This window comes from Drosophila elegans, unplaced genomic scaffold (genome assembly GCF_018152505.1).
Source record: "Drosophila elegans isolate 14027-0461.03 unplaced genomic scaffold, ASM1815250v1 contig_814, whole genome shotgun sequence".
In the NCBI taxonomy this organism is placed as follows: Eukaryota; Metazoa; Arthropoda; class Insecta; order Diptera; family Drosophilidae; genus Drosophila; species Drosophila elegans.
In genome coordinates, this window is record NW_024546167.1 from 6854515 (window position 1) to 6880372 (window position 25858).

The following is a 25858-nucleotide window of genomic DNA, read 5'->3' on the forward strand; positions in this document are numbered from 1 at the left end:
GTTTGTGTTTAAACATTTAATGCATATATTTGTATTTAGTTCATTATACGATTTCACTAGAAAATGCATGTATGTAAATATATATCCGTGGATCTGTTTAATAGGTTTTTCCTTTATCTGAATACTTTGGTAAGTTCTGTTGCTTGCGGGAACTTATTTGCCTAGTTTGTTACCACTAAAACTAATTTCATTTACGTTTAGGAATAATTAAATTATTAAACGATTTTTTTTTTTTAGCCATTTCGAGTTTTGAAGAAGACACAAAGTTAGCAGATTTGATCTAATAAAGTAACTGGTACAGGTTGCATAGTGTGCATCATTATCCGATATCCTAATAAAATCAAATTAAAGATTCACCAATATCTAGCAAATTAAAGTCAAAACAATAATATACAAGCTTAAACTAAAAATTAACAACTAGTTTCGGGATCCGTCCATTTTCAGGCATGCTTTAAAAAATTATACATACAATAGGTGTAAAATGTGAAATACAAATTAATCAAATGGTTTAACATAAAAATCTAACAACAATCAATAGGGAATTTATGAACTTAGTCACTTAAGCTTAGTCATAGAAATTAACAAGTGATTTCGGTAAACTGGATCTTTTGGAACTGTCGTTTAGAACAGAATATATATGATTCGGTTATCGGTTATGGATGGTGTGTGGAGTAGTTCTGTGTATTTATGTGGAACTGTGGTGGTGGTGGGTGTTGTTGCTGGTATTTTGCTCAACAAAATACGGTCCTAAAAAGGGAGAATTACAAACTCGTTAATACAGAAATGGAGAAGCATTGGGTAGTTGGGTTCACAGAACGTATAGTTAGATTTGCCAGATTTTGCCATTAGGCAAGCGCTTGCGGTTAGTTTTGGATTGGATTGTTAGCCACCAATTTTGGGTTTTTGTGGTGTTAGTCACATGCGCATTTTCCCTCTTAGCCAAGTCACAAACCGTTAAGCCCAAAATCGAGCTTTACCTGCCGCAAGACAATTTCAATTTCAATTTCAAATTCAATTTCAATTTCAAATTCAACGACAACATCAAACAAAGGAACACCAATGTTATGACTACTCATTACGATCGCTACGCCTGCGCCGCAGGCTCGTGTTAATTGAATACATCAACATTCGATCTGTTTTCTGGTTAGCTGTGCGTGTGGGTGACTGAGTTTCTGAATTTTGGTATCATTATAATGATTTTGTTGGACTTAAGCAGTACTTGAGTTATGGGAGGCGCCACTGATCGCATTGAACAAAGCCATGCTGTTGCGCTGGTTTATGCTGTCGGCATCGTCACCAAGCGGCTGGAAGGACTCGTCGTCGAGCAACTCACTGAGCGCCTGGCACAGCTTCTCGTAGTTCTCCTTCAGCACGTGATGGTACTCCTTTTGGTCCGCGCTAATGATTCGTTCGTTCAGGAACAAAGCCTTCTGACAGACCACAATGAAATCGCTGCAATAGAAAGCCATCATTAAATATATAATACAATAATAAACAAATGAAAAAACAAATTACCGAAAGACATCCTTAAGATCTGCGACGCGATCCATTGAGAAGTTATTGACCACCTTGGCATCGAGGAAGGCATGAGCATAGGCCAAAGGACCAGCATTGACCGTCACAGCCACACTTCCCTGCAGACGCAGCTGCAACTTCTTGACATCCGCTGGCGGGAGGATGATCTCCTCCAGCTCTGAAACCTTGGATTGCATCTCATCGATGGCCACCTCGATGGGACTCAGTTCGATGATTTCGCGCGATTTCACCGGTATACGTTTGAGAACATAGGGAAAAGAGTATTGGGCTGCATCATAAAACAAATGACAAGTTAATATTGAATGATAGATTTGTAGAAGTTACTTCTTACTTTTTATAACCGTTTTGCGTTTCCATTGCTCTTCGACGTTGCCACGGGCTGCTCCCGATTTAGTGAACGGCGTTTCGTACATAAACGTGTCCACATCATGATTCTGCTCGAATTCGTTGAGCCGCTGGTCGAGTTCGTCCTTGGAGAAGAATGGAATCACATGGGTGACCTGAATGTAGGCTAGCTTGGCATCCAAATCGTCCACCTTAACCTGAAAAAATATCGATAAATTAAAAAACTTTAATAGAAATTAAATTAAATTAAATTAAATTAAAAATGCTTTTATCTTAAAATGAATTAATTAATAATTAGCTGAATTCTAAGAAAAAACGGTTTTGCTTAAGAGTTACTTTAGATGAATATATCGTGAGTTATCACTAAAGCTTTTCTCCGCTCGAATCGAGAGACAGTTGGCGGTTGACCGGCAACTTTGAGATCAAGTCGTCATCCCAGCAAAAATCAGAGCTCGTTTTCAAAATCGTTATCCACTTCCTTCCCTGAACCGATGTAGTTCATACAATTTAACAACTTTACTAGGTACTAGTAAATTGTTTGTTATTTTTTTACAGTCACCACTGCACGTACACTAGAGCCGCAGTATTGTCCAAATTTGTATACATTTCGCGTTCTTCACTTCTTTGACACAAACCACCAGTTCATCGGATCGTCGAGCATCCAGCAGAAGAGCATTCCGTTTCGATTATGGCCCAGTTCTTCGCATTTCCGGGTCGAGGAATGGGCCTGGGTGTGGTTCAGATGCAATATCAGATTCCAAGTCCTTGTGCACCGGTGCAACACTCGCTGAATCCGAACGCGGTGGAGTTCGTGCCCTCATATCGCCAGAGATCTGAGTTCCCAAGTTCCGAAACCAAATCGGAGGCCACTTCGACTACCACATTGCTTCGTCCCGAAATCGTGGGGGATGCGCTGGTGGAGAATCTTGAAAATGGCTTCCATCTCAAGCGACAGATCTACGAGCTCCTCAGCCAACTGGGTGATGAACAAATGCCGCTGGAGGAGATTACAGTGGCTTTGCTGCCCGGAGGTCATGGCCTCAGCATGACATTCAACACCAAACGATCGAACCAGCAGATGCAGCCGCTGGATCCTAATAGCGCCATCTTTAACGGACGCCAGAGCCTCAAACTGACTGTCGGCGATCAGGACAAGTTGGCCAATAGACCGGAGAGTGTCCTAATCGCCCAATTTCTTAGCCGAGTCAATGACGTTCTCAGCGAGAAGTACGAGTATGGCGGCGATGCCTCTGTCTGCCCCAAGTGCACTCTATGCTGCCGTCGCAGCTACACGGAACTGGAAATCGAGCACCAGATCGAGGGAATCAAGGCCTTTGAGAAGTTTTTTAATTTCACAGAATCTACGCGCTACCAAGACTTGGTCTCACACGAGGCCTTCAAGGACCTGTGCCACAAGCTGGGCCTAATCGTCAGCCGCGATGAGATCCACATCAACCGAGCCTGCAGTGGTGGAGTGACCACAGTGGTCCCTCCTCCGCCAACCTCAACACAGTCCTCTAGTGCAACCGTTTGCAATTCGCGGTCCATCGATGCGATGGAAACCGATGTGGAGGCCGAGGCTTATGCCGGCGATGATGAATCCCAGCCTAATGGGGGTAAACACATTTCAAGAGGAAGTGCCGGCACCTCTAATCCAAAGGAGTGCGTGAGGGGAAATCTCTACAGGTGGGTTATAAACTAAAAAAAAATGTACCTGCTATTACAAAATTAAATACTCTAACATTTTTCTATCGTTCCTATGGCGGCTAAACGATAACGTTGTCCGATTAAAAAAAAAAAACTTAAACCGTAGTTCTGAAATATTAAACCATTGCCTTAAAGTATATTGTATAAAGTAAGAAACGCGAAAATGTGTTATTTTAATTAATGTTGACTTATATTATAATAGGAATATATTTGGACTTAAGGGAGCGCATATATTAATGATACTTTATTTCAGGTACGAGGACTCCGAGGGAGCCCAGCTGGTTAACCAGCTGAATGAAGCTGACCACGAAACTGAGCCAATGATGGTCGATATCGACTTGGCCTTGAATGTACCGAGAACCGCGCCGGCCAAAACCGTGATGGCCACAAGTATCCCGACCACCTTTCCGCGAGTCTACAAATCGGCCAAGGCCAAATGTTCTGCTCGGGGAGTGGGTCCCAGTGGAAAACCGAGCGGATCACATGTCCACAGGAACTCAATGGGCCAGGCCACATGCTCAACCTTGCCACCAATGCGGGCTACAATGGGCGGTGGCCAATTTCAGAGCGGATCTACTGGGACTGCCATCCGTAAGCTCCCAGTGGAATCGTGCACATCCGGTGCAGCTCGCAAGCCAAATCGGCTGAGTATTGCCAAGTCGGGATGTGTTTACCAGCAGTCGGGCAACATGCCACCAGCTGTGGCAGGTCCAGTAGCCAAGCCAGGAAAACCTGGAACCTCTGTACAGAAGCAGCAGTTAAACCATGTGTGAGTGGTGTTACAAAATTTCATCTTTATAATTTTAACTTTCTCCTACTTTTGGTTGAAAACATTTTTTGCTTGCTGCATATATTTCTAAAATTGGATCCACAGTTGCAAGTCGGTCAAAGGAGCAGTGGCTGGTAGGAATGGCATGACCAACTCAAAGCAAACCCATGGCTCATCGCAGCGTATGATCCCAAGAAGCACCCAAGCTTCATTGATGCGCCAATCAGAGGTCAAGCGGGTAAGTCCATAAAAAAATACAATTTCTAGACTTTCTTTCTATTTCTCGATTCATAAACTTGTAGCGCATGAGTCTGATGCGCGGCGACAGCGATTCGGATCTGCTCTTCAATGAATATCTGTTCAAGTGATTTGCAGATGGATTGCATGGGTTTGCTGCTTCTTATTCAAATACAAATTTTTCTTTAAACTCAATAGAGAAAAAGAGTACATATATTTTTGAATTCAATAAAATATGGTTGTTAAGTAAAATGTTAATTAGGTGATACTAATTTACAAACCATTAGTTAAACAATATCTAAGAACTATTTTTTCTTTAATCAAACTCTACTCACCGGTGACGAATCCATGATCATCTTGACCACATCGGCTCCAAACTTCTCCTTGTACTGTTTGGCCAGGCGCTCAGAGATTTCGCTTAGCGAAGTCAGTTTGGGCTCCTTGTAGACATACTCGACGGCATGATCCTCTTCAAAGTACATCTAAAAAAAAAGAATATTAATTAATGAAAAGGGATATCTTTTGGGTCAACCCTCACCATTCCATAAAAGACGACTCTGTAGAAGCGCCCCAGCATTCGCTTTCCGGAACGATTGACCTCCACGATTTTGTTGTAGGCTTGAGTGAGATGTTCGTAGCAGTGGGCCAGGTCGAGGAAACTCCTATCCCTTTCGTACATGGGCAGGATGAGCTTGTAGAGCTCGCCGAGGCACTCGAATCTTTCAGCGCGGTCCAAGAAATCGGCACACTGTTTCAGCTGCTCCAGGAGCATTTGTTCTGTGTACTGGGAGTCCTGAGCACCAGCATCTAGCTTGAGACCCTGCTCATCCAGAGGAATATTCCTCGATATCTTCTTGAACGCAGTGGATGACCAACTGAGTGTGCAGCCACCTCGCAAGCGGAGATATTCACACATCAAAGCAGCAATATGAAGATGACAGCAGGCAGCCTCTGAGAGATTACCATTCTGCTCGTGATTTCGGGCCATCGTCACCAGCCAAGTGTGTCGCAGTTCTGGCGTTGAGGCATACGAATTGGCCAGGGAATACTGTAGTTCCAGCAATCTTTCCGGATCCATATGATGTGCCTGCATTTGGGCAGTGGCCATGAGAACGGTGCGCACGCGACGCGTTAAGTCCTTGACCTCCATGGGGAAACCAGTGCCCTTCATCGCCTTGTCGCTATTTGCATAGCTATTGATGATGGATAAGCTCTCCTGGAATCTGGCATTGTTCAGGCCAATCACATTGCCAATCATCTGCGACACTGAGATAATAACTTGCAAGTGTACACGGGTTAGAGCTTTTCTACCGCTGAACTCGAAGTTACTGCGCATGAGAAGATATAAAACAGCACAAGATTCGTGACGAATCTCCACCAGGCGACTGTCACAGGCTTTCAGGAGCTCATAAACCATCTGACCACACAACATGGCATTGCCCTTGAACAACGCCACGGCATAGTTGTTGATGAAAGCCCTTAAAGCAGCAAAGACGTGTTTCGAGAGTCTTTCCGATTGGCCCAACTGCAGGAATCTCAGATAAACTCTGGCCAACTTGGGCAGGATTAGGCTGTCTGCCAGGAGTTGTCTGAACTGCAGGACATACATACCCAGGCAGTCCAATATAATCATGCCCACCTCAGTGGCCAAATTGGATTCATAGAGGGCCAATTGACTCTTAGCCAGTGTATCCATGTCCTCTAGTAGATGTTCCCTGGTTTGATTTAAAGTTCCACTATTTGGCTGCAGCTCCTGGTGGCCATTTTCCAAACCTGTAGGTGGTTGCGTCCTCGCTGGCAGGGTGTTGGCCTTGGCCGAACGTCCTTGACGCGTGTCCGGAGTTATCACCACACTCTTCTTGCCCACATAGCGGAATTGCAGCAGGCAGAGATCCAGAATGGAGAGAAACTGCAGTGTCTCGGATTCGTTGCAGTTCTGCCACCAGCCCACCATTTGATCCTGCGAAAGGTGCTTGATGATGAACAGGAAGCCCAGCAGGAGGTCCTTGCTCTCCGCCGAGCTGAACTTGTCGCAACGCGAGAGGATCTGTGCGTGGGTAACGCTCACTGAACGATTGTGTCCATTGCGCAGTCCCACATCCGCATCCCCATTGGTGTAGGCACCAATTGTGGTGGTGTCCTGAGAGTGCTGGAAGTAAGGATGCAAGTTAAAGAGGCTTTAATTTGTTTAAGTAAACTCAAAACTCACTCCCGAATCCGTGTTTGAATTTAACGAGAGATTCGAGATGCCATTGCTAATGGGTTGCCCAGCAATGGCGGCCAAATAGTTGTGCTCCTTCATGTGCACCGAGGTGCGATATGGACTCGGTTGATCGCAATGCAGGGTCAGGCGGTTCTTCGAGCGCGGAGTGGACGTCAGGGAGCCAAATGTGGAGGAGTCCTTGCTAAACACATAGCTGCTGGAGCAACTCAATCGCTTGGCATAGGAAGCCGAGTCCGCATAAACATGTCCATTGGGGGTACAAGCGCCAGACTCGGATAGATCATCAATCCGGTGGATGTTGTCCATCACAACACCCAGCCAAGGAACATAGAGCAGGGCAATCCTCGAGAGTTGACCCCTCTGCTGATATCGGTTGTCCAACTCGTGTTTTGCCAGCAAATCCTTGAAGATGCCCAACGCATGTCGCCTCACGTGGCCCACTTCATTGAGACTGCACTTCAGTTCCTGAAGTAGAAGACCCGACAGGAAGTGCTGCCTGCAGAACTGTTCGGAAAGTGTGAAGTGCTGCATCATCTCGGGAGGTCGGTTCTTCGGATTCAACACAAACGGCAGGTTGAGTGGCACATAATGCTCATGCTGGCAGATCTCTTGCAGAAAGTTGAACTTGTACTCATGCAGTATGCGAGGATTGCCAGGCGCAAACTCTCCCATATAGCAGCGAATCAAGCGGAAGACAAATCCTCTGTCCATGTAACTCAGACACTGGCGCACGAATTTGGCCAGAGAGCGATTCAGCAGATGCGTTTCCTCACCCAAGTCCTCGAATCGGGTGGTTATGTAGGGCATTAATGCCTTGATCAACTGCTCCACCCGATCGGCATATTCTTTGGGAAAACGCTCGTTGCGCAGCATTCGAATTCTCCCAGTGGCCAACAAATGCTGCGCCATACTCTTCACAATCAGATCGAAGAATATCGCGGAGTATCGCATGAACTTGTTGACGATCAGAAAATCGGGATTGCTGGGATTCAGGAGGTACGGCAAGTGCCGGCAAAGCTCTCCATGGACAGTCCTCTGCCTGGCTGTCTGCTGGCTGTAGTAGGGTGCGTGGAACACGTACTTTACATAGGCTCCCAAAAGATCGGCCCTCTTAGCCTGATCGCTTATCAAGTGGATAATGTTTGTAATCAGCCGGATTACATTCAGGCCTATTTCCTCGGATTGAGTGTGAACCAGCAAGGTGAACAGCTCGTTCAGGAGCGTGGGTAGATAGTTGATCAGCGATTTCATATCAATTGCATGGGCTGCTTTCAAGATCTTGCACGTTTCCGTTTCCGCCGGCACTGCTCCGGTTTTTCCTCCCTCCAGCAATCTCTCACAATGTCCAAAAAAGTTATGCAAATGCTGATCCGCCGTGAGAACCGTTGAGTCCAGCCGCAATCCCACCGTATACAGATTCCTCTGGTTATCGATCCACTGGATATCCGGACCGCAGTTCTGCTGAGAAATTGGAAGGATTTGTAGGCAGCCAAAGGGGGTAGGATTGTGGGTGGTTGGTGGTGGTGCAGAAAGCATGCAGATCAGTGCGGAGAAGAAAAAAAAACACAGAAAGAGAGCACAGGTTAGTTGGCAGCGCAGGGAATGAATGGATGGGTATGTGATGGTATGTTTTGGGTAAGAGACAAACAAATAACATTTCATGAGTTGATGAACGCCACTAGCGAAGCCCACAACGTCAATAACTTACCCCCTTGCCCCATCCCAAGGGCTGAATGGAAAGATAGCCCACGGGCAGTGTGGCAGCCACCGGGAGTTGCTGTTCCTCCAAACAGATTCGATTCTTCTGCAGCAATGGCAACCAGGCATAACCAATGGGCGTCTCAAAGGCTGCATGAGCATCCCGCTTCTTGCTCAGATTGCAGGACACATGGTAGAAGGAGAAGAGCAGGTGATGTTCTGGAAACAGTCCCAAGGGAAGACGCAGCTTGATCTCCTCGTACCACGTGGGTGTCACATTGTGATGCAGCACCGGACAGGCTATCTGGGAAACTAGAAGATCCTGCCCAGGACGACCATAGATGCACTGTAAGCAAAAGAGTTCATCAGGAATTTGTTCAATATTTGTAAACTGTATTTGGTTTCCCACCTTCAAAGGTTTACTGTACTCCCCATCGCCATCCCGCAGCTCCACCACCACCGTAATATTTCTGGCCCTTGAGAACAACTTCTGACTGTCGAACTGCAAGCTCAGTGGATACACATACAAGTGGTTACAGAAGCTTGTATAGGGATGTGCATCCCTGTGCGCATCCCGTTCACTCTGGCTCTGAAATTCGGCCAACTCGATGGTGGGCGATTGCTTGGAATTTGGACTAAAGGTGGACAAGGGAGCCAGTGATTTGCTCAAGCCACAGGGTGTGGTCTGATCGAGGAACTGCATCTGCATTTTGAGGCTACCGGGAATGATGGTTAGTTTGCTCAGTTTCTCGGGCTTACGATAGTCGACTAAGAGCTTGAGCAGCTCATCGTCCCTCAGTTTGGGTAATTCCTGGCGATAAATCGGGCTGAATTCGAACTCCCTTTTGGGATCTACATCCAGTTCGTGGCTGTATTGCTTGAACAGTGGTCTGGCTGCCCAGGCAAAGGGCTGTCTATAGTGCCCAATGTGCTGGGCACAACTCTTGGCCGCCTTGTACACTTTCTGACCCAGTTTGGGATCCTTTCCAGCTTTTAAATAGGGTTCGGCAGCCTGTGCAATTCCCGATTGCAGCAGTTTCTCCACTCGCACCACCTGTTAAACGAATATCGTTTTTAGTATTGCAATAATAAAAGGCGGATTCAATAACTTACCAAATAGATATCTGCATGTGGAGCAGTCACTGAAAGCACACACTGTCTCAACTGCTGGAATTGCTGGCGATTCGAGCGTAGCAAGTCCGCAGAGACGCCATCGAATAGGGAGTGAGGTGCCTGGGAGGCGGTGCTCCTCTCATCGCCCTCCGTCGACTTTCTAGGAACTCCACAGCCAGCCACAGATGAAGGAACTGGAGTATTCGGTAGCATCTGGGCAGCCCACTGCTCATTCACGTTGAAGTAAAAGTTCTCGCTCAACTTCCGATTCGCCTTGGCATCGTACAAGGCCAGACTGGTGATGTAAGGTTCCACTTGCTGCTCGACTCCACCAGCAGAGCCTTCGTCCTGCGGGATGCACTGCAGCCGGAAGCGCAGGCTGTGGCAGGTGAGCAGTAGCCGTGTGCCAAAGTGTTCCCGATACTGTTCGACATTATCACTACCACTGCTCTTGGCCGGCGACTGATAGCAGGCAAATAAGCGGCGGCGTTGTTCCCTTCTGGCCAAAGCAATCGAGTGATCCGTTTCCCTTCCGTACTTCATCAACTGGGGGTGCAGGGATTGATCCAGACCCTTGAGAGTGCCAAAGGTTGGGGGTTCCATTGCTGGCGCCTGAAGCTGGGGACTTGGACTCGAACCGACAGATGGCTGGCGCTCCAGCGAAGCATTTCTTTTCTCCTCTTGGGCGCGATTCTGGGCCAACACCGAGTTGATTTTGCTTAGCCAGTCCTTGAAGTCCTGCTCGTTCTCGGCGGCCAGGGTAAAGGATTTATGGCCAGTCGTCATGCGGAGTTCGAAGCAAAAGCGACCACGTTTGGGATTCTAAACAGGCGCATTTTCATTATTATTTTTAGATTTTTTTTAACAAAATCATCAAGCACACTTACCTGCACCACATCGGTGCAAAAGTCCATGACTATGGTGGCCTTAGCTTCGCCCTGCTTTTCGTCCTTGTGCAGTTCCAATATGTAGGTGCCATCGATCTCCTGTCGCAGATAGCAATAGCGACGCTTAAAGGACTTGTTGCCAATGTTGGCAAACATGCGATCTGAGGCCGAATCGGGACCTTTGAGGAGATAACCCTGCTTGGTAATGGTGTCCGCCTGGGAGCGAGTCATTTGCTCGTCTATCCGATCCTGATCTGCATCGATTTCGTAGACTTCCTCCAGCAATTCCTCAGCAGGAGAAATACTAAAACAATATTATTATATTTGAACTCTTAAAAAAATTATTTTTCTAAATATGTACCTGGGCAGATCATGGCAGCTGCCACCATATGCATTGTATTTATAGTGAATCAAATGATTCTTGGCCCTGTAGGTGTACAGAGCTTGTCGCGTGAACCTGGTGCATTCCGCCCTCGATCCGTGAGCAAGTCCGTCCACTATGTCCTCGCTGTGCCCATCATCCGCAAACTCATCCACCTCCTCCGGCATGGCCAAGTTTGAACGCAGTGTAATCGAGGACAGAGCCGACTCATACGAGGTATCCTTGTGACTGGACGATCCATTCGAGCACTGCGAACTCTTCCTGGAGAGTTGGCCGTGTCCATTGGAGTTGGTCAAACTGCTGCTACTGCTGCTGCTGGTGTGTCCATTGCCATTTCCATTGTGGTGGCTCCCATTCGACTGAATGCTCCCCTGTCGACTCACCTGACTGTGCCCATTTCCATTCCCCATTATGGAGGGACCATGGAGGGGACACACGATCGCCTCGTTGGGGGGATCGAATCTGTCGGCCACGGATTTGGCATTGGTTCGCTGCTTTCGCGGCATGATAATCTCCTGGTGGGTTAATGAAAAATAATTATCAATAAAAAAACACCATAAACATATAACAATGTATTAAAAAGGAAGTTGATTCAATTATCTCTTAAATTTTACTTATTTTATAATATTAATTACAAAAACATCATTTATTTTGTGAGATACCTTTTAAAATTAGATTAAAGTTATGAATTATACTTTTCAAATACTTCATAGATCTAATATATACAAGTAAGTACAATTACATTAATAGTAATAAAATCAAAATTTAAAATACACTTTTATTTATTTTTAAATGCCTTATTTTGTTCTTAAAATATTTATCTACTCACCGAGACATCATCCGCGGGATATATAAGTAGCTCCCTCTGCGGATCATTTTGGATAACAGTTTTATTTTTGGCTATAAAGGCTTCGAAATCGATGGGCTCCACCACAAGAGGCTTGTTCTGAAATATAAAGATTGAAATAAGTATAAGATGCTGTATTCCAAATGTTTGTTTGCTAATTTATGCGCACCACTTGTAAAAGCAAGGCGTCCCTATTAATAGCACTACCCAAAAAACAAATGTCCAAATGCTATCCATTCCCGTTGCCCGAATGCAGGCGGATTTTGAGAGATTTATCGGTACTGCGCACGTCATAAATTTATGGCTACTTTGTGATGGGTGAGTTCGGTTCTTTTTTTCACACCCGCCGCAAAGAAGAGACCTTGACCGCATTACAAAGCAGTCTCCCCCTCCTTGTGTAATGATATTTTCCATGTCTGCCACTTGGCATAAACAAATTCATTTCGTTTAAACATTCTAACCGTTTGCATTTTTAGCCCCCTCAGGCAGTAGCTGATATTTTCCGTTTTTGCGTCTTGGATTTCGCAAGATGATGATGATGAAGGCACTAAAATAAGTGTGTTATGAGCTGTGTGACCCAACCTGTGACCCCACCCTTTATGGCGTGTCCATGCAGAGGGTTAAAGTGCCACTTCCGTTTTGGCATATCCATTTCTGGCGACTGTCGGATATTCTGTCATTTTATTGTTTTCTCGAAATTTGAGGTGTGTGGGCTCGTTTTTCTGTTTTATTCTTGGGCTTGGTTTATTTTAGGAAGACACAGGTCAATTGAGGCCATGGGAAAAAGGCATTTAAAACTTCACTTTATTGCGTTTAACTGCACACATTGGAGAAAGGATTGTCATAGGTTGGGAATGGTTATGGATCAAAATAAATTACTTTGGGTTGAGTGTTTAATATTTTTATATATACGGATTAATACAAATATTTAGGAAAAACTTCAGACTAGTATACAATACTTTACTTTTGTAATTTCTGATTTTAATAAAGTTTATTTCTCTTTTCTAATAAATGTAAATTTAATTTTTAAATTTTCGTTCCTTTTTGTATTGGAAAATATAATAAGCAGAACTTTAAAGGTTAACCGATCCTATTACGCAGGTAACGCATAATTTATAAGTAAACATACTTATAGTTCGATTAAATCAAAATTAACCTATTTAAATATTACAACTATTCCAAACACGTTTAAAAATCCATAAACTAATGACAGGCTAGCTATCAATATCAGCTGTCAGCTTGTGCCTCTGGCAAACCTTGGCTTTGGCCCTGATTCTACTCGTATGCATTCGTGCCCAGCCATGCCCACTTAAGTACCGCCCCTGCCCATCCCCTTTCTCGAGTAAGAGCTGCAATGTCAATGCACTCGCCCACTTAGCCACTTTTGGGCTCGAGCTTGGGGGAAAGCATTTTCCATTGTGAGCTCAGGTTTCGGGCCTTTTCATGCGGCTCCATCATTTCGCCTCTTAACACGCACTGCATGCAAATTGGCAGACGTCGCCGCTTGCGTAATTAAAACCGCTAACCGGCGACAGCCCCAACTAGTAAAGTTATAAAAAAAAAAGCTGCAAGTATAATATACACCTACGGCGACAAGTGCATGGGCATTACGCAAAAAAGGCAAACTCATCAGTGTTCGGCCAATTACCAAATCAATTGGCCAGCCCAAAAGCCCGAGAAAGTTGGGCAAACATTTTCGGTGGTTATTTTGATGTTTTTTTTTCTTTTTTTTTTTAATGCGGTTGTGTTGGCAAATGCTAAATGAAAAGTCAAATTTAAAAACTAAAATCTGCATCGCCATGGTGGTCGATCAGTAGACACGCAATTTTGCACAACTGGTCCAGCAAGGCGTGAAGACCTCAGAGATTCACCACCGACCATACGCCAACGATCAATGACCATGATCTCAAGCCATCAGCCATTTTCTGTTCACTAGTAATGACATTTCAGAAATAAATAAGCTATACCATTTTTCAGCTAATAAAATTCGGGTCTAATGATAATTTCTATTTTTTTTACTTTTTTCTATATTAAATATAATTTAAACCTAAATCCTAATCTTAAATATTCAGACAAATGGTCGGAAAGTACTTTGAGGGTAAATTATCTAATTGAATAAATTACATTTGTCTTTAACTAAATTTAAACTTCAAAAATTTCTCTTTAGGCCACATTGGATAACTTTTATTTATAAAACTTAACTTAGGTATTTTTTTTAGCTCTTTTTCCCTTATAAGTTGGAAACTCTCTTAGGCTATAAATTTGAGCATCTCTGATTACTATCTTGGCCAGCAGCCAGTTTCAATTTAAAGTTAGCGGTTTGAGGCGCCTCGGCAGGCAAAACGTGACGGTTTATGCATATTTCAGTGAAACATTGGCCCGGCCTCAAGAGGCAGTGGCAATCAGGCCTCCCCTCATCATCGGATGGTCCCTTCTAAATAAGACTTGACTTTCATTGATTTTGCCAGAGCAATTGGCCCTGGCATGTCTTGAATGTCACTTGAGTTGTGGTGTCCCTTCTTCATTTTCCTCGCTTATCAATTGAAAATGCAACAATGCGGCGGCTTATGCGTTCATTTATTCTGCTATATATACTGAGGCATTATATAGAAATTGTGGAAGGGTCACGAAATGTTGGCTCGGCACATTTAGATTTCTCTTTGAAGTGGAAACCGTTCAAGTGGTCTTCTATACTCTATACTCTTCTCTTCCTGATTTGCATTTTGTGGGCACGGAAATATTGTGACTAAATTTAGCTTTACTTATTGCATATGATTTGTTGTGTCTGAGTCTGGTGAACTTTTGACCCACACAAAACAATTCAAGGGGTTTTTAAGGAAATTTATTTCGAAATTTTAAAAGCTTTGGAAGCCATAGTGTAAGTGCAGGAAGTTTATCTAGCGAAAAATTCAAATAAATTCATAGTGGAATAAGAAATTCATCTAAAATAGTTGGTATATACATTGCAAAAATTAGTATCTCGCATTGCTACATTTGCATGTAGCTTTTGGGTGTGTTTCGCCTTTTCAATCTAATACTGTTCCTAAATTTGTAAACAAATATGTGGAGCAAACAGTATACAAATTGTATGATTTGTTTATTTGCAGTGTATGGTCAATGAGAATAAGGCAGCTGGCATCCGTTCTGGTATAGGAATCCGGCATATAAATTTCATAAATTTATGCCCATACAGGGATTTCCCGCTCCACAAGCGAACATGAGCCGTGAAATGCATGAAAAGAATTGCGCTGATTAAATATATATTTACATATATATTATTTGTAATTGTTGTGTAAATAAATAATTTATTTATTTGTAATTGTGTGTAGAAAATAAGGCAAGGTTTTCTTTATCAGTCGATGAAATGGGGGAGAGGTTTGTACAGTCATCGGATTTGCGACTTTGAAAACTGGTTTCAGCCCAGCAAGATATTTGTTTTGGTCATCTTCGGTGGGTTTCACTGTTGCTTGGTTCAACGAACCCAACAACATGTTTAAATAATATTGAAAACTCAAGCCAAGTGCAGATCTTAAACTGGCCCACCCATAAAGGTGGCGACAAGTCAGCAGTTTTCCTCACCCATTCCAGACATACCACTATAACATGTTGAAAAAAAAATAAAAAACTGAAAACACAAGTAAGCTGTGTAAAAAAACCCAAGTCAACAAATTTCTCGCGTTTAGTTATACAACCAAATAATTTATTGTCAGGGCAAAAGTTGAACTTTCTAAGCAAGGTATTCTATTCAAAATGCTCAACGAATTTCACCCAGTTTTAAGTCCGAATCGTGGGCAAATTTACATGTCCGGACAAATGAGGAAGCTTACCATTAGCTTCGTTCAATTCAAAGTAAATACTTTGGCAGCGGCATTCATTAGATGGCTTTTTATTGTCCGCACAATGAGGGAAGTATGGCAGAGAAATGTCGGCTGCATAAGCAGCATTCAAATTATAAGAGCGACACAACTATAGCATAACCATGCGATATTTATAATGCACTAATCGCCCGCCGATCGGTGTTATGTAAGCCGCTGATGGCGATGATGTCGTACGCCGTTTTAGACCCGTTTAAATAAGCTTCAGGGTGGGTAAAAGTTCCTCCAACACTTTCATTTCTTGCACAATTTTAACTTTCATAGGGAACTCAAGAAATACATTGAAGAATATGTACGGCAGAAGTTTAAATTGGTTTAAAACAAATACTTTTAAAACATAAAGATAAGTTAAATATATGGGCATTAACTCTTTACTTATTTAAAAAAGCCAATCGAAATAAAAACTAAGAACTGAATTTATAAATTTAAGTCAGTTTGATATTTTGTATTATTGTATCATATTTCTTATAATAAGATCTTTTTGATGGCCCTATTTTCTCTCTCTAACATATTAAATTAATAGAAAAAATACTTCGACATGAAAAACACTTGTTTCTCTAATGGAGCATGCTGAAACCCTAAATGGTTTTAACCTGTCAAGGTCAAGAGCCAACTGGTTTGCACATTGCTGCCAACTTGTGTTGGCCAACCCAACCAGAAGTACAAGAATAACCAGAAGCAACCTTGAGGACAAAATGTGGGGAAAAGGAAAAGAGACTATGGCAGCAAAAAAATAATTGCCCTAAAGCAGGAAAAGCAAGTGCAGCGAAAAAGACAGAAAAAAAGACATGAAAAATTCAAAGCAAAAGACAAAGACACAAAAAGTTCCCACGCAGAAAAAAGTAACAAAAAAAAAGTAGAGAAAGAGAGGTAGATAAATAATCATATAGGAAACTCATCCAATATCCAGTTCTTGGCCATGTCTGGCTGTTCAGCGAATAATTACCCATCGAACGGCGCTAAAAGAAAGTAAAAGAAAAGCCGAGAAAAGCGCACACACATTTTTGGAGTAAAAGAGCAAACAATCAAATGACAAACATTTGTTGAAAGAATACTGTGGAAGACGCTTACGCTTTAATTGCCGACAGTAGCCCCGATATCTGCTCACTTACAGATGCCTTGGAAAGTTGACAGTTTCAGTGCAGTTTTCAGTGGAAAATTGGGTGCCGGCGACGAGATGGGATGGATTCTGCCATGTGTGGCCGGGGCAACTTTCTAAAAAGTACTTAGCACTTTCAATTACAATTGTACAATGTGTCTGCAACACCAAGAGGCCGGTTAAAATACGGCAGCGAGAATCTGGCAGACTAATTACATTTATGGTCGCGGCGGTTTTCCATTGTGTGTGCAATGGGAGAGTGTGAAATATGTGTTAATTACACGACAGCGAATGGTCATCGTTAAATTCAAGTGTCTCTCATTAATTGCTCAATTGTCGAGAGATCCAAACGAAATCTCCGGGGTCGACAGGCTCGCATTTGGCCAAAAGCTGAAGTGCCCGCCCGACACACCCATTTCATAATCTTCGGTTTGCCATTTTTAATGCCAAAAGCGTGGACCTTAGCTGGGAAACCTGTTTTCAAAGAACGAAATCGGTGGGAGTTTATCTTGGAATAAAAGAAGTATTGATTTGTGTGGGTTACAAAAAGGTTGGGTCAAATGCTGCTTGAAATAATTAAATTTTAGTCATAACCATATGGTCACGAAATTATAAAATCACTTATGAAAATTTGATCGGCGTATAAAACAATTTTAAAATAATAACTTAAGACTATTATTATATATATTAGGAAATTAATATATATTTATATTAATATATATTATTAGGAAATGACTTTTTTAATTTCTCCGAAGAAATAACATCTTTCTGTATTAGTAGGAATATTAAGCGTTGATAATTTATTTAATGGCCTTAGAGGTTAACTAAAAAATTTCTGCATAACTTTCCTTTTAAATACAATTTTTTTCGAATGTGTAGCACAATAGTGCATAATGATTTTAATAAGCAAATTAAAATTCAAATTCATAAAAATGACTTTTGATTAAAACGTTATTTGTCTTAATTATGACTTTATTTGCGTCTTGCCAAAAATGATCGTAAAAGAACTAAATTAAAATGTTGTATGTGTACATAGCTTGAAATCTATTATAACTGATATAAAACATATTTTCCTTCTGACACACTCATTCCCCAAAGAGAAAATCAGCCACAAAGTGTCAAAACATTTTCGGTTTTTGCCAAATAAAACCTGGAGAACAGCAGTTCGTGCTGTCTTTTTGAGGGCATTAGAAACGATGCCCGCTCATAACTTTCATTCTGCGGAAAAACAAAAGCCTCCGCTTACAAAAGTTGCACAGAACAAAGAATAAATCACACATGCAGATAGAAATAAAGGTTACTGACATGTCAAATGAATGTTTGTGTCTATGCCAGTAGCCTTTTTACCCATTTACGGAATGGGAATGAGATACAGTGGAACTGACAGTCGCAAAACTCCGAATTCATATTTGCTCAGAACTTCAAACACAAAGCTCGCACATTGTGATTGCCAAACGGAAGCGAGTTTAGTTGGTTTAGTCATAGTTGTCTGTGTTTTTGTTTGTTTTGTTTTATTTTGCAGTTAGTAAGTGTGTCAGCTGTAGCAAGCGCTAACAGCTTACTCACGCCCCCACTCCCTCCTTTAACCCTTTTCCCTATTTAGCGCTTCTGGCCAAAAGTGAATGACATTTGCAGAAAATATTTGCAATACGGCATGAAATGGGTGGGAGAATCAGTGGAAGTCAGATGTAGACAGGAAAAAACATTTATGTATGTTCATTTTTCATTTTATCAAAACATAAATATAATACATTTCAGAATCATCATCATCATGTACTCGTCTTGATCTTAAACGTTTTTTATAATTTAAACCATAAATGTTATACACAAATTGTTAACGAAAATAATATTCAATATTAATCTGGTTTTATATCCAAAAAAACTTCTAATTACTAAATGTATATGTAATATTGGAACGACAAATTGACTTCACATATGTTTCATCACAGTGACAATTTATATTTATGCAAATTAAGTTTCTCTACAGAGATTGAAGATCCCATTACGTGCGTAGAGAGAACGGTAAGGGTGGGTCCGATGTGCAAATGATTTTGCTGTAAACAAGTTGAACTCGGCAAAAAAGTTGAATCGAAATGCGAAGAGTTACATAAGTGCGGAGTGGGAGGACTGAAAAGAGCTCTCCGACAATTGTCTCATTATGCAATAGAGCAAAGTGCAACAGCACCAACTCCAACAGAAACGAAAACAATTGTCAACAATAATGGTCGCAAATAGATAAAAATGTTGTCTGAAGTGGGCGTTTAGTGGGCATATCAAAGAATGTGTAGGAGGGCGTGGTGATTTTGTTGAAGTAATTAAAAATGTATATTGGCTAAAAACAAAAATATAAGTGGGTTTAGCTTATTAAAAAAAATGCATAAAAATGTATTCTAATTTATTTATTATATTTATTCAAAATATTTGTTTAATAAGCAATAAGTGCATATAAAATTATAAACAAGCGATTCGCAAAAAAGAAACTTTAACAAAACATGTATATGTTTTATGTATAAGTACTTGTTAAGTTGAACAAGTAAGGGTATTATCTAGTAAACATATTTATATAATGATATTAAGTAGCTAAACAGAGGTCCGTAATGATAAGGGTCTTAAAGAATTTTGAGTTGTTCACCTCTACAACCTACTTACTTCACCTCTGAGAGCACAGATTACAAACTCCGATTTATATTAACATCACTACTACTAGTTTCAAGCAACTGAGTACCGCCAGAAAACCGATCAAACTTTCGATATAGAAAGAGAAACCGCTTGACCAGAGACAAAAGACCCTTCAACAAACATGTGACAAACATTGGAAGTTTCCTTTTCTTATTTTGATAAGCTTACACCGCGACCAACGAAAATCTTCACAATACTTTACACCTTTCACTTCCACTGAGGAGGAGAGTTTCTCCTACTTATTTACAACCCATCAGTGATCAGCACTTGACTGCCACCTTTCTGAGTTCTTTCACATTTACTTCATTCACAGTTTTCTGCAAGTTTGTTTTTGCAGTTTAATATTCTTTCTCTGCTCTTAATTTATCAGGGCATAACAATCTGCAGTGGTGCAGGTTCATTTAAGTGCCATCAATTTGTATGAAGTGAAGGAGAGGTGAGAAGTAAGAAGAACGAATTCTCGGCAAATAAAAATATTGTTTATTTTGGTCAGGCCATAAATAAAAGCCGCGAAATTCTTGGTACATCAACTGTGAGCAATTAAATAGTCAAAAATAAATTTAAACAATGATTACATGACGCACACCTCTCATGTATTTATTTATTTAGAGGGTTGTGGCTTTTGTCGGACAAACGAGAGAGAAATTTAAGCAGTTTAAATCAATTTGAAGGTTTGTTTTACTGTAATTTACCCACTCATTTTGAGGGAGTATATATTGTATATATATTGTGTGTTTTCTAGTTATTGGTTCTTGAAAACTAGTTTTATCTGTGCATTTAATTTAACCTTTGCTCTAATTTAAATTTAAAGGTTTTTTCTCAAACTTCACTGTAAACGTTTCGCCAACTTAACTTAGTAATTTATTCATTTTTTACTACAGAACGCATACATCTGCTTGGTTGATTGCACCTGCCGATGCGATAGGAAAACTAGAAAATGCGACTTATTCTCACTTGGGACCAGTTTGATGGCAATACTTTATTTTTGATGTAGGGGTTCGTGTTCGGTATTCAGTTTCAGATACCGGCTACAGGTACAGCTACAGGTTCAGGTTCGGTTCTGGTCGAGGCACGATTTCAATGTCAATATTTACACGACTGTCGCACCGATAAACATGAAAAGTTAGCATCAGCTTCGTCGTTTATTGCAGTTTTAATTGCTCGGCAGCTTCTTCCTAGTTTGGCCGGTAGAGAAAATATGCATAAAAGAAAGTTTATCTCTTGGGAAAAATCTAATTAAAATACTCATGACATATTAAAATTAATCACGCAGCCAAGCCGCAAAAAGGAGCGCCATCAAAAATAACGAGAGAGTGAAAAGTCGAGCAGATGCGATGGCAGCAGGTCGGAAAAGCGGGAGAAGAGAGTCAAGGTCAGATCGAGGAATCGATAAAAGTTTGTCGCCGCCAGGCTCGGAAAATGAAAATGGAAACGAAGGAGGACACATTGAGGTCACAGAATATTGTTATTGCTGTTGATGTCGGTGCAAAGTCACGCATATAAATGAACTGGCATTGCTCCAGATAGTAGTCATGTACGCAGAAATAAATAATATCAAATATTAGTTAAGTCATTTTATCAAGGTTTATTTTCGTTTCAACTATTTGCATTTGCTTTTCAAAAACTAATCTAAAAGAAACTCAATGATATGCTTCAAATGCTAAAAGGTTTTTAAAAATATTCAAATTTAATAAATCAAATAAAAAAATTTAATTAGATTTTTCAGTGTATAATATTTATCGTGAATATATTTTTACCGCGATGGAGAGGCTACTACGCTGATAGCGGCCCGTGCAGTTCATCTAAAATGATACAGAAAAAGATGGGGGAAATGTTTGGGTCAGTATTCAAGCTCTGTTATTAATAGCCAAAGGTTGATCGAATGAGGGATATGGTTAGATGACCATGATATGTTGAGCACGCCCGCCAAACAAACAGAATCGGAGCAGAGTAGCGCTCATTAAATCGCAGACAACACACGTCAACTCGGGGAAAAGCTTAAACAAAAAATAAAAGTTGCGAAACGATATTTCCGGCGGGGAATGGGTAAAAAAAAAAAACGGTGACCGACACAGAGAATAGAATCACGGAATACAGAAAATAAACAATAAAGAGGAGATGCGCAAAAAGAGCAAGGTAGTTACAATAAAAACGCAAACAAATCAAATGGGGTAGAATTAAATGGGGAGCACGACTAAATAATGACCTCGAATGTGATTACGGTAATATTGTTTATAAAATTTAGCAGTTGAAAGCACACAATTCTTAAATATATAGCTTAGGCATACTTGATTAAAAAAACAGGCAGTTATTAAGAAAAATTGCACATCTTGAATACATGCTAAAACGTACATACATAAAAAATATGAAATTGTATTTAAAAAAACGTCAAAGCTTTGGAAACTAAATATACCTCGCATGTCAAAAATAGATTAGGGTAATAACAGTAGAATATCAAGAACACTTGAGCCATGACCATTTTACCTACTCCACTTCCTATTACAAATTTTCCTCTTACCCCTTTTTTGGACACTTTGAACGTGAAGCTTTCAAAAGCAATAAAAAAAGCATTAATTAAAGGAAATTCCCAGAAGGTTGTGACACACAAATAAAATTAGGCTTGTAAGTAATTAAACAAATTTGGTGATAACACTAAGTGGTAACTTTTAAACTGAACCACATTCTTTTTATTCATACAAACCTAATCTTAAAAATCTAAGCTTAAGCTTCGGCTGTGATTTTGACACATTTCAACATCAGTTTATTGTATTGTCATTTTTGTCCACCTATAAGGAACCTCTTAAGTATATTGTGTATCTTTTTATGTAGAGGTGCTCAGCATAACTGGAAGATGAGGTCATGACTTATAAGGTAGAAGCTGCCTTGAAATGCTTTCCGAATTGGAATACAAAAAAGCTAATTCATTCTCATAAATCTTCCGGTTTATTTTTTGTAGGGACAATATTGTGAGAAAATTATACTGTACATTTTTTTGCAATAATGTTTGCAGTTGCAGTTAAAACCGGACACTAAATAAAATTATCAAGGCTGGTAGGTTTTTAAGTACTTTCTAATGGTTTAGTTATTTACTACAAGGGCCTTGAGTTTGAATTAGTCAACACCTTCCAGCTAACAAAATGCTTTAAGTTCAAATCATTTTCCTATGTAAATTCGGAACGGAATAAACAGTATATTGTTTCGTCAAATATCTTGAGTCGCAGTTTGCAAATGCTTTAAAGTTCCAGACTTTTTTAATTAATTTCCCGCCCCTTTTAGATTCCCTTTGTGGGACCCCTTTATTAACGCAAACCACACACTTGATATTTACTTTGATATCGGATAACAAAATGCGGCACATGTGCGCTGCAATAAGTTAACAAGTATTTTAACAAACAAGGCAAAAACACATAAACAAAATTCCATATGTAAACAGAAAGCGAACCATAAAAATTAACAACAAAAAAAGGGTTATACATGGTTAAGTAATGAACTGATGTTTTTGGAAATGGAACTCCATTAGTTTGACCCGCTGAACTACATTAAAACGACGAAATGTTGACTTTGCGACGAAATATTTAATTACTGTGGTTTGAGGGGGAGAAATTTTCCTAAAAAGACTGTCATTTTGGATGTGCAAAACGCTGTGACAGGTTGAAATGGGGGAACGACTCATTGCAACCCACTCAACCGCCGAACCACTCTTCTTTTTATTGGTGCTCAAGCTATCTATCTATCGACAGTTGCTTATTATGGCTTGATTGCCTGTCGGCTTGGTTGATTGCTGCTGTAAGTCAACAATTGCTTATCATTTGGCTTCGACTCTCACTTTACGCACTAATTGAATTACGAGTTTGAGAAGAGGAACGAGAACCACACACACTCTAATTGACTTTGGAAGCGTGGCAAATGGCGCTCTAATATGGTACTCTTTTGGGGCCGTAATAATGCAATTAGTGGTTACTATCAATACAGGGAGACGGATGAATATACATGTGAATCTGATTAGTCGGCAACACGTGGGCGAAGCACCCAAAAATGAAGTCACACCCTAAGCTCAAGCTTGTTTTGTTTACAGAAATACAAGGGAACGTCATAAGAACGTACAGTCTATTTTCCTTTACCCGAGCAATAGTTTTATTGGCAAGACGGACAGAAAAATAAATTGAAATTCTAACAAATGGTATGAGCTGAAGGAAAATAGCATAGCCTACAACTTATAGAAAAATATAAAATAAGTTATAAAAAATGTATTAAAATATTCATTTCGTATTTATAACATAAATACATACTTTTAATAGGAGTTGAACGAATACAATTTTTGTTTGTGATTAGACACTCTATAAAAAATGATTTCGTTTAGCGTAAATAAAGCCATCAAACCAGTCAAAACATCTTCCTTAGGGAGATATCACTGTGTTTAAGCAGTGATGATGTTTAACATGAATATAAACAACGTGGAAGCTGCAGTGTAAATTTAAATCTCACGGCCTTGACGGATTCTTCTCTCTTGGGGCCTCTCTTCTAAACTAATCAGAAACCGAAATCGAGTCTCTTGCGTCCCTCTTTTACAACAACACATATGTATGTATGTAAGTAAAGAATTACGTGGAGATAAATAACAAGTTTTCCCTTTCCCTAGCACTTTTTTAATGCTGACTTTTCTTATGCAACGACTGATGGATGAAATGCTTTGCCTTATAAAACATTATGATCTCGATGATATGTGCTAAGTGAAAAGAAAATATTATTAAAATTCAAAGCATTTGGATGTGTGCCAGTCAAATAAAAATATATGCACGTGTGTACAGCTGTGGCAGAAAATATAAATACATTTCATCTGTGTATTTAACTAAGCAATAAATTTACAACATTGGAGCCGTTAATAGACAGGTATTTTTAATATATTGTAAAGGAAAAAATTCAAATTCAAAAATATAACAATAACATGTTAATATTATTTGATATATTTTGATTAAACAATTGAAAATTTAATATATTATTCTAGTAATTTGACCACAACTGTATGTGTTTTTGAAAGAGTGTTGCAATATAAAAAAAAATGCGTTTAAAGTGGGAAGATTTGTTGAATATAGCTGGCACACAAAGTCATTTGCATTCAGACAAATTCTATATAATTTCTTTTTCATTTATAATGCTTACATACAAATATCCCACGCGTTACGACAGAAAATAAAAAACAAAAAGAATGGAAGAAGGTAAACAAAACAAAAGGTGACATGCATTACTGGAGACACACCCACACCCGTACAAAAAATAAAAACTGCACTTGTAAAACCAAAAATAAATTTGTGAAAACACGGGGGGAGCGAACGAGATGGCAATAAAAGGTGTAATAAGGGAATTCAGAACTTACCAATACTGCGCTCTCTCGCACCAACTGAGAGACATTCTCCCTCATCTGCACCGCTGAGCCGAGCTTATTTAAACCGCGCGTAAACTTACGCTCCATCCTGCTCGCTCTTTTTAGGGACAGGGATCCAAAGGCGTCACAAGTTGTTGTTGTTTGGCTCTCCTACTGTTGCTTTTGTTGTTGTTGTTGTTATTGTGCGAAAACCGGCAGTAATTCAAAAATAGAGACACACACACACGCACACACCAGCGCAGTCAGGATGCGCTGTCGACTGCGCAGTCGACGTCGCTGCCAGCGATGACTAATACTTTATCCTTCTTTCATTGACTTTTCCGTCACTTTTCCTCACTTTTTTTCTTAACACGATTATTTGTTGGTGAAGGATTTACCTGCGAAATTCTTTTTTATCCATGTTATACACAAAACATTCATACAGGCACGCCGGAATTCCCACGCCCATTTGGGCAAAAATTCGCGGGTGGCAAGGGGTACTTGCGAAAAAAACACAAACACCCTCGGTAAATATTTTTATCAGCCGTTTGGCATCCCGGAGATTATAAACAATATATTTTAACGAGCTATGCACAGCTGTTTACACGTTTTTTTTAAAGGGTTGATTTTTGGTAATTTACGTGCGTTTGTGGCATTTAAGGTGTTTTTTGCGTTTTGCAGCGGCGATCTGAACGAACTGTTTGCGGCGTGAAGCGATGTATCTTTTTGAAAGTATCTTTTTGAGCGCGGAAAACGCGGAAAGTCGGAGAGACTCAACACACACGTCCGATTTCGTCGACTCACTCAGCGGTTTTCTCAGACTTTGAAATACATTTGCATTTCTCTGTTAACTTAAATTTCTCTGTTAGTGCGACATTTGGCTAACATTTCTCTGTTAGTTCGACGTTTGGCTAACATTTTTCTGTTGGTTCGACGTTTGGCTAACATTTCGCTGTTAGTACGTTTCCCTAATATTTCCCTGTTAGTTCGACGTTCTCTGATAATTTGACGGTTTGCTAACATTTCTCTGTTAGCCATTTCCTAACATTTCTCTGCTAGAGGTGGTTTCATCGATGTTTGGCTGGGCAACACGAAGTT

General features: G+C 40.6%; 2 protein-coding genes across 10 annotated transcripts; one reads left to right on the plus strand and one right to left on the minus strand.

Moving 5' to 3' along the window:
• Positions 1-7: 7 nt before the first annotated feature.
• Positions 8-25564, minus strand: LOC108138143 (dedicator of cytokinesis protein 9). 9 transcript variants are annotated; one of them, XR_001774088.2, is made up of 15 exons: positions 24773-25564; positions 21156-21200; positions 11728-11844; positions 10878-11413; positions 10517-10820; positions 9630-10451; positions 8926-9570; positions 8527-8862; positions 6804-8279; positions 5133-6743; positions 4930-5076; positions 1868-2078; positions 1516-1804; positions 978-1452; positions 8-747 (listed from the first exon to the last, which is right to left on the minus strand). XR_001774088.2 is itself a non-coding variant. In XM_017260208.2 (15 exons), the coding sequence occupies exons 1-15, from the start codon at positions 24866-24868 to the stop codon at positions 686-688; spliced, it is 6927 nt and encodes a 2308-aa protein (XP_017115697.1). In that variant the 5' UTR covers positions 24869-25564; the 3' UTR covers positions 8-685. The 9 variants fall into 9 exon arrangements, 8 of the variants coding, with proteins under 8 accessions (XP_017115697.1, XP_017115704.1, XP_017115696.1 ...); XM_017260208.2 differs by having other exon boundaries at positions 1220-1452; positions 6804-8276; XM_017260215.2 differs by having other exon boundaries at positions 1334-1452.
• On the plus strand, positions 2345-4846 carry LOC108138145. Its single transcript, XM_017260216.2, has 4 exons — positions 2345-3567; positions 3842-4357; positions 4463-4595; positions 4660-4846. Exons 1-4 carry the CDS (start codon positions 2570-2572, stop codon positions 4723-4725), a joined length of 1713 nt encoding a protein of 570 aa, XP_017115705.1. The 5' UTR covers positions 2345-2569; the 3' UTR covers positions 4726-4846.
• Positions 25565-25858: the final 294 nt, after the last annotated feature.

Excerpts from the sequence above, each read along its gene's own strand:
- LOC108138145 (XM_017260216.2), top strand. The coding sequence starts at position 2,570 with ATGGCCCAGTTCTTCGCATTTCCGGGTCGAGGAATGGGCCTGGGTGTG. Across the intron at positions 4,358-4,462 it reads AAGCAGCAGTTAAACCATGT|TTGCAAGTCGGTCAAAGGAG; the intron begins GTGAGTGGTGTT and ends TTGGATCCACAG. Across the intron at positions 4,596-4,659 it reads GCCAATCAGAGGTCAAGCGG|CGCATGAGTCTGATGCGCGG; the intron begins GTAAGTCCATAA and ends ATAAACTTGTAG.
- LOC108138143 (XM_017260207.2), bottom strand. The coding sequence starts at position 24,868 with ATGGAGCGTAAGTTTACGCGCGGTTTAAATAAGCTCGGCTCAGCGGTG. Across the intron at positions 6,744-6,803 it reads ATTCAAACACGGATTCGGGA|CACTCTCAGGACACCACCAC; the intron begins GTGAGTTTTGAG and ends CCTTACTTCCAG. Across the intron at positions 748-1,219 it reads TGGCGCCTCCCATAACTCAA|GACCGTATTTTGTTGAGCAA; the intron begins GTACTGCTTAAG and ends CTCCCTTTTTAG.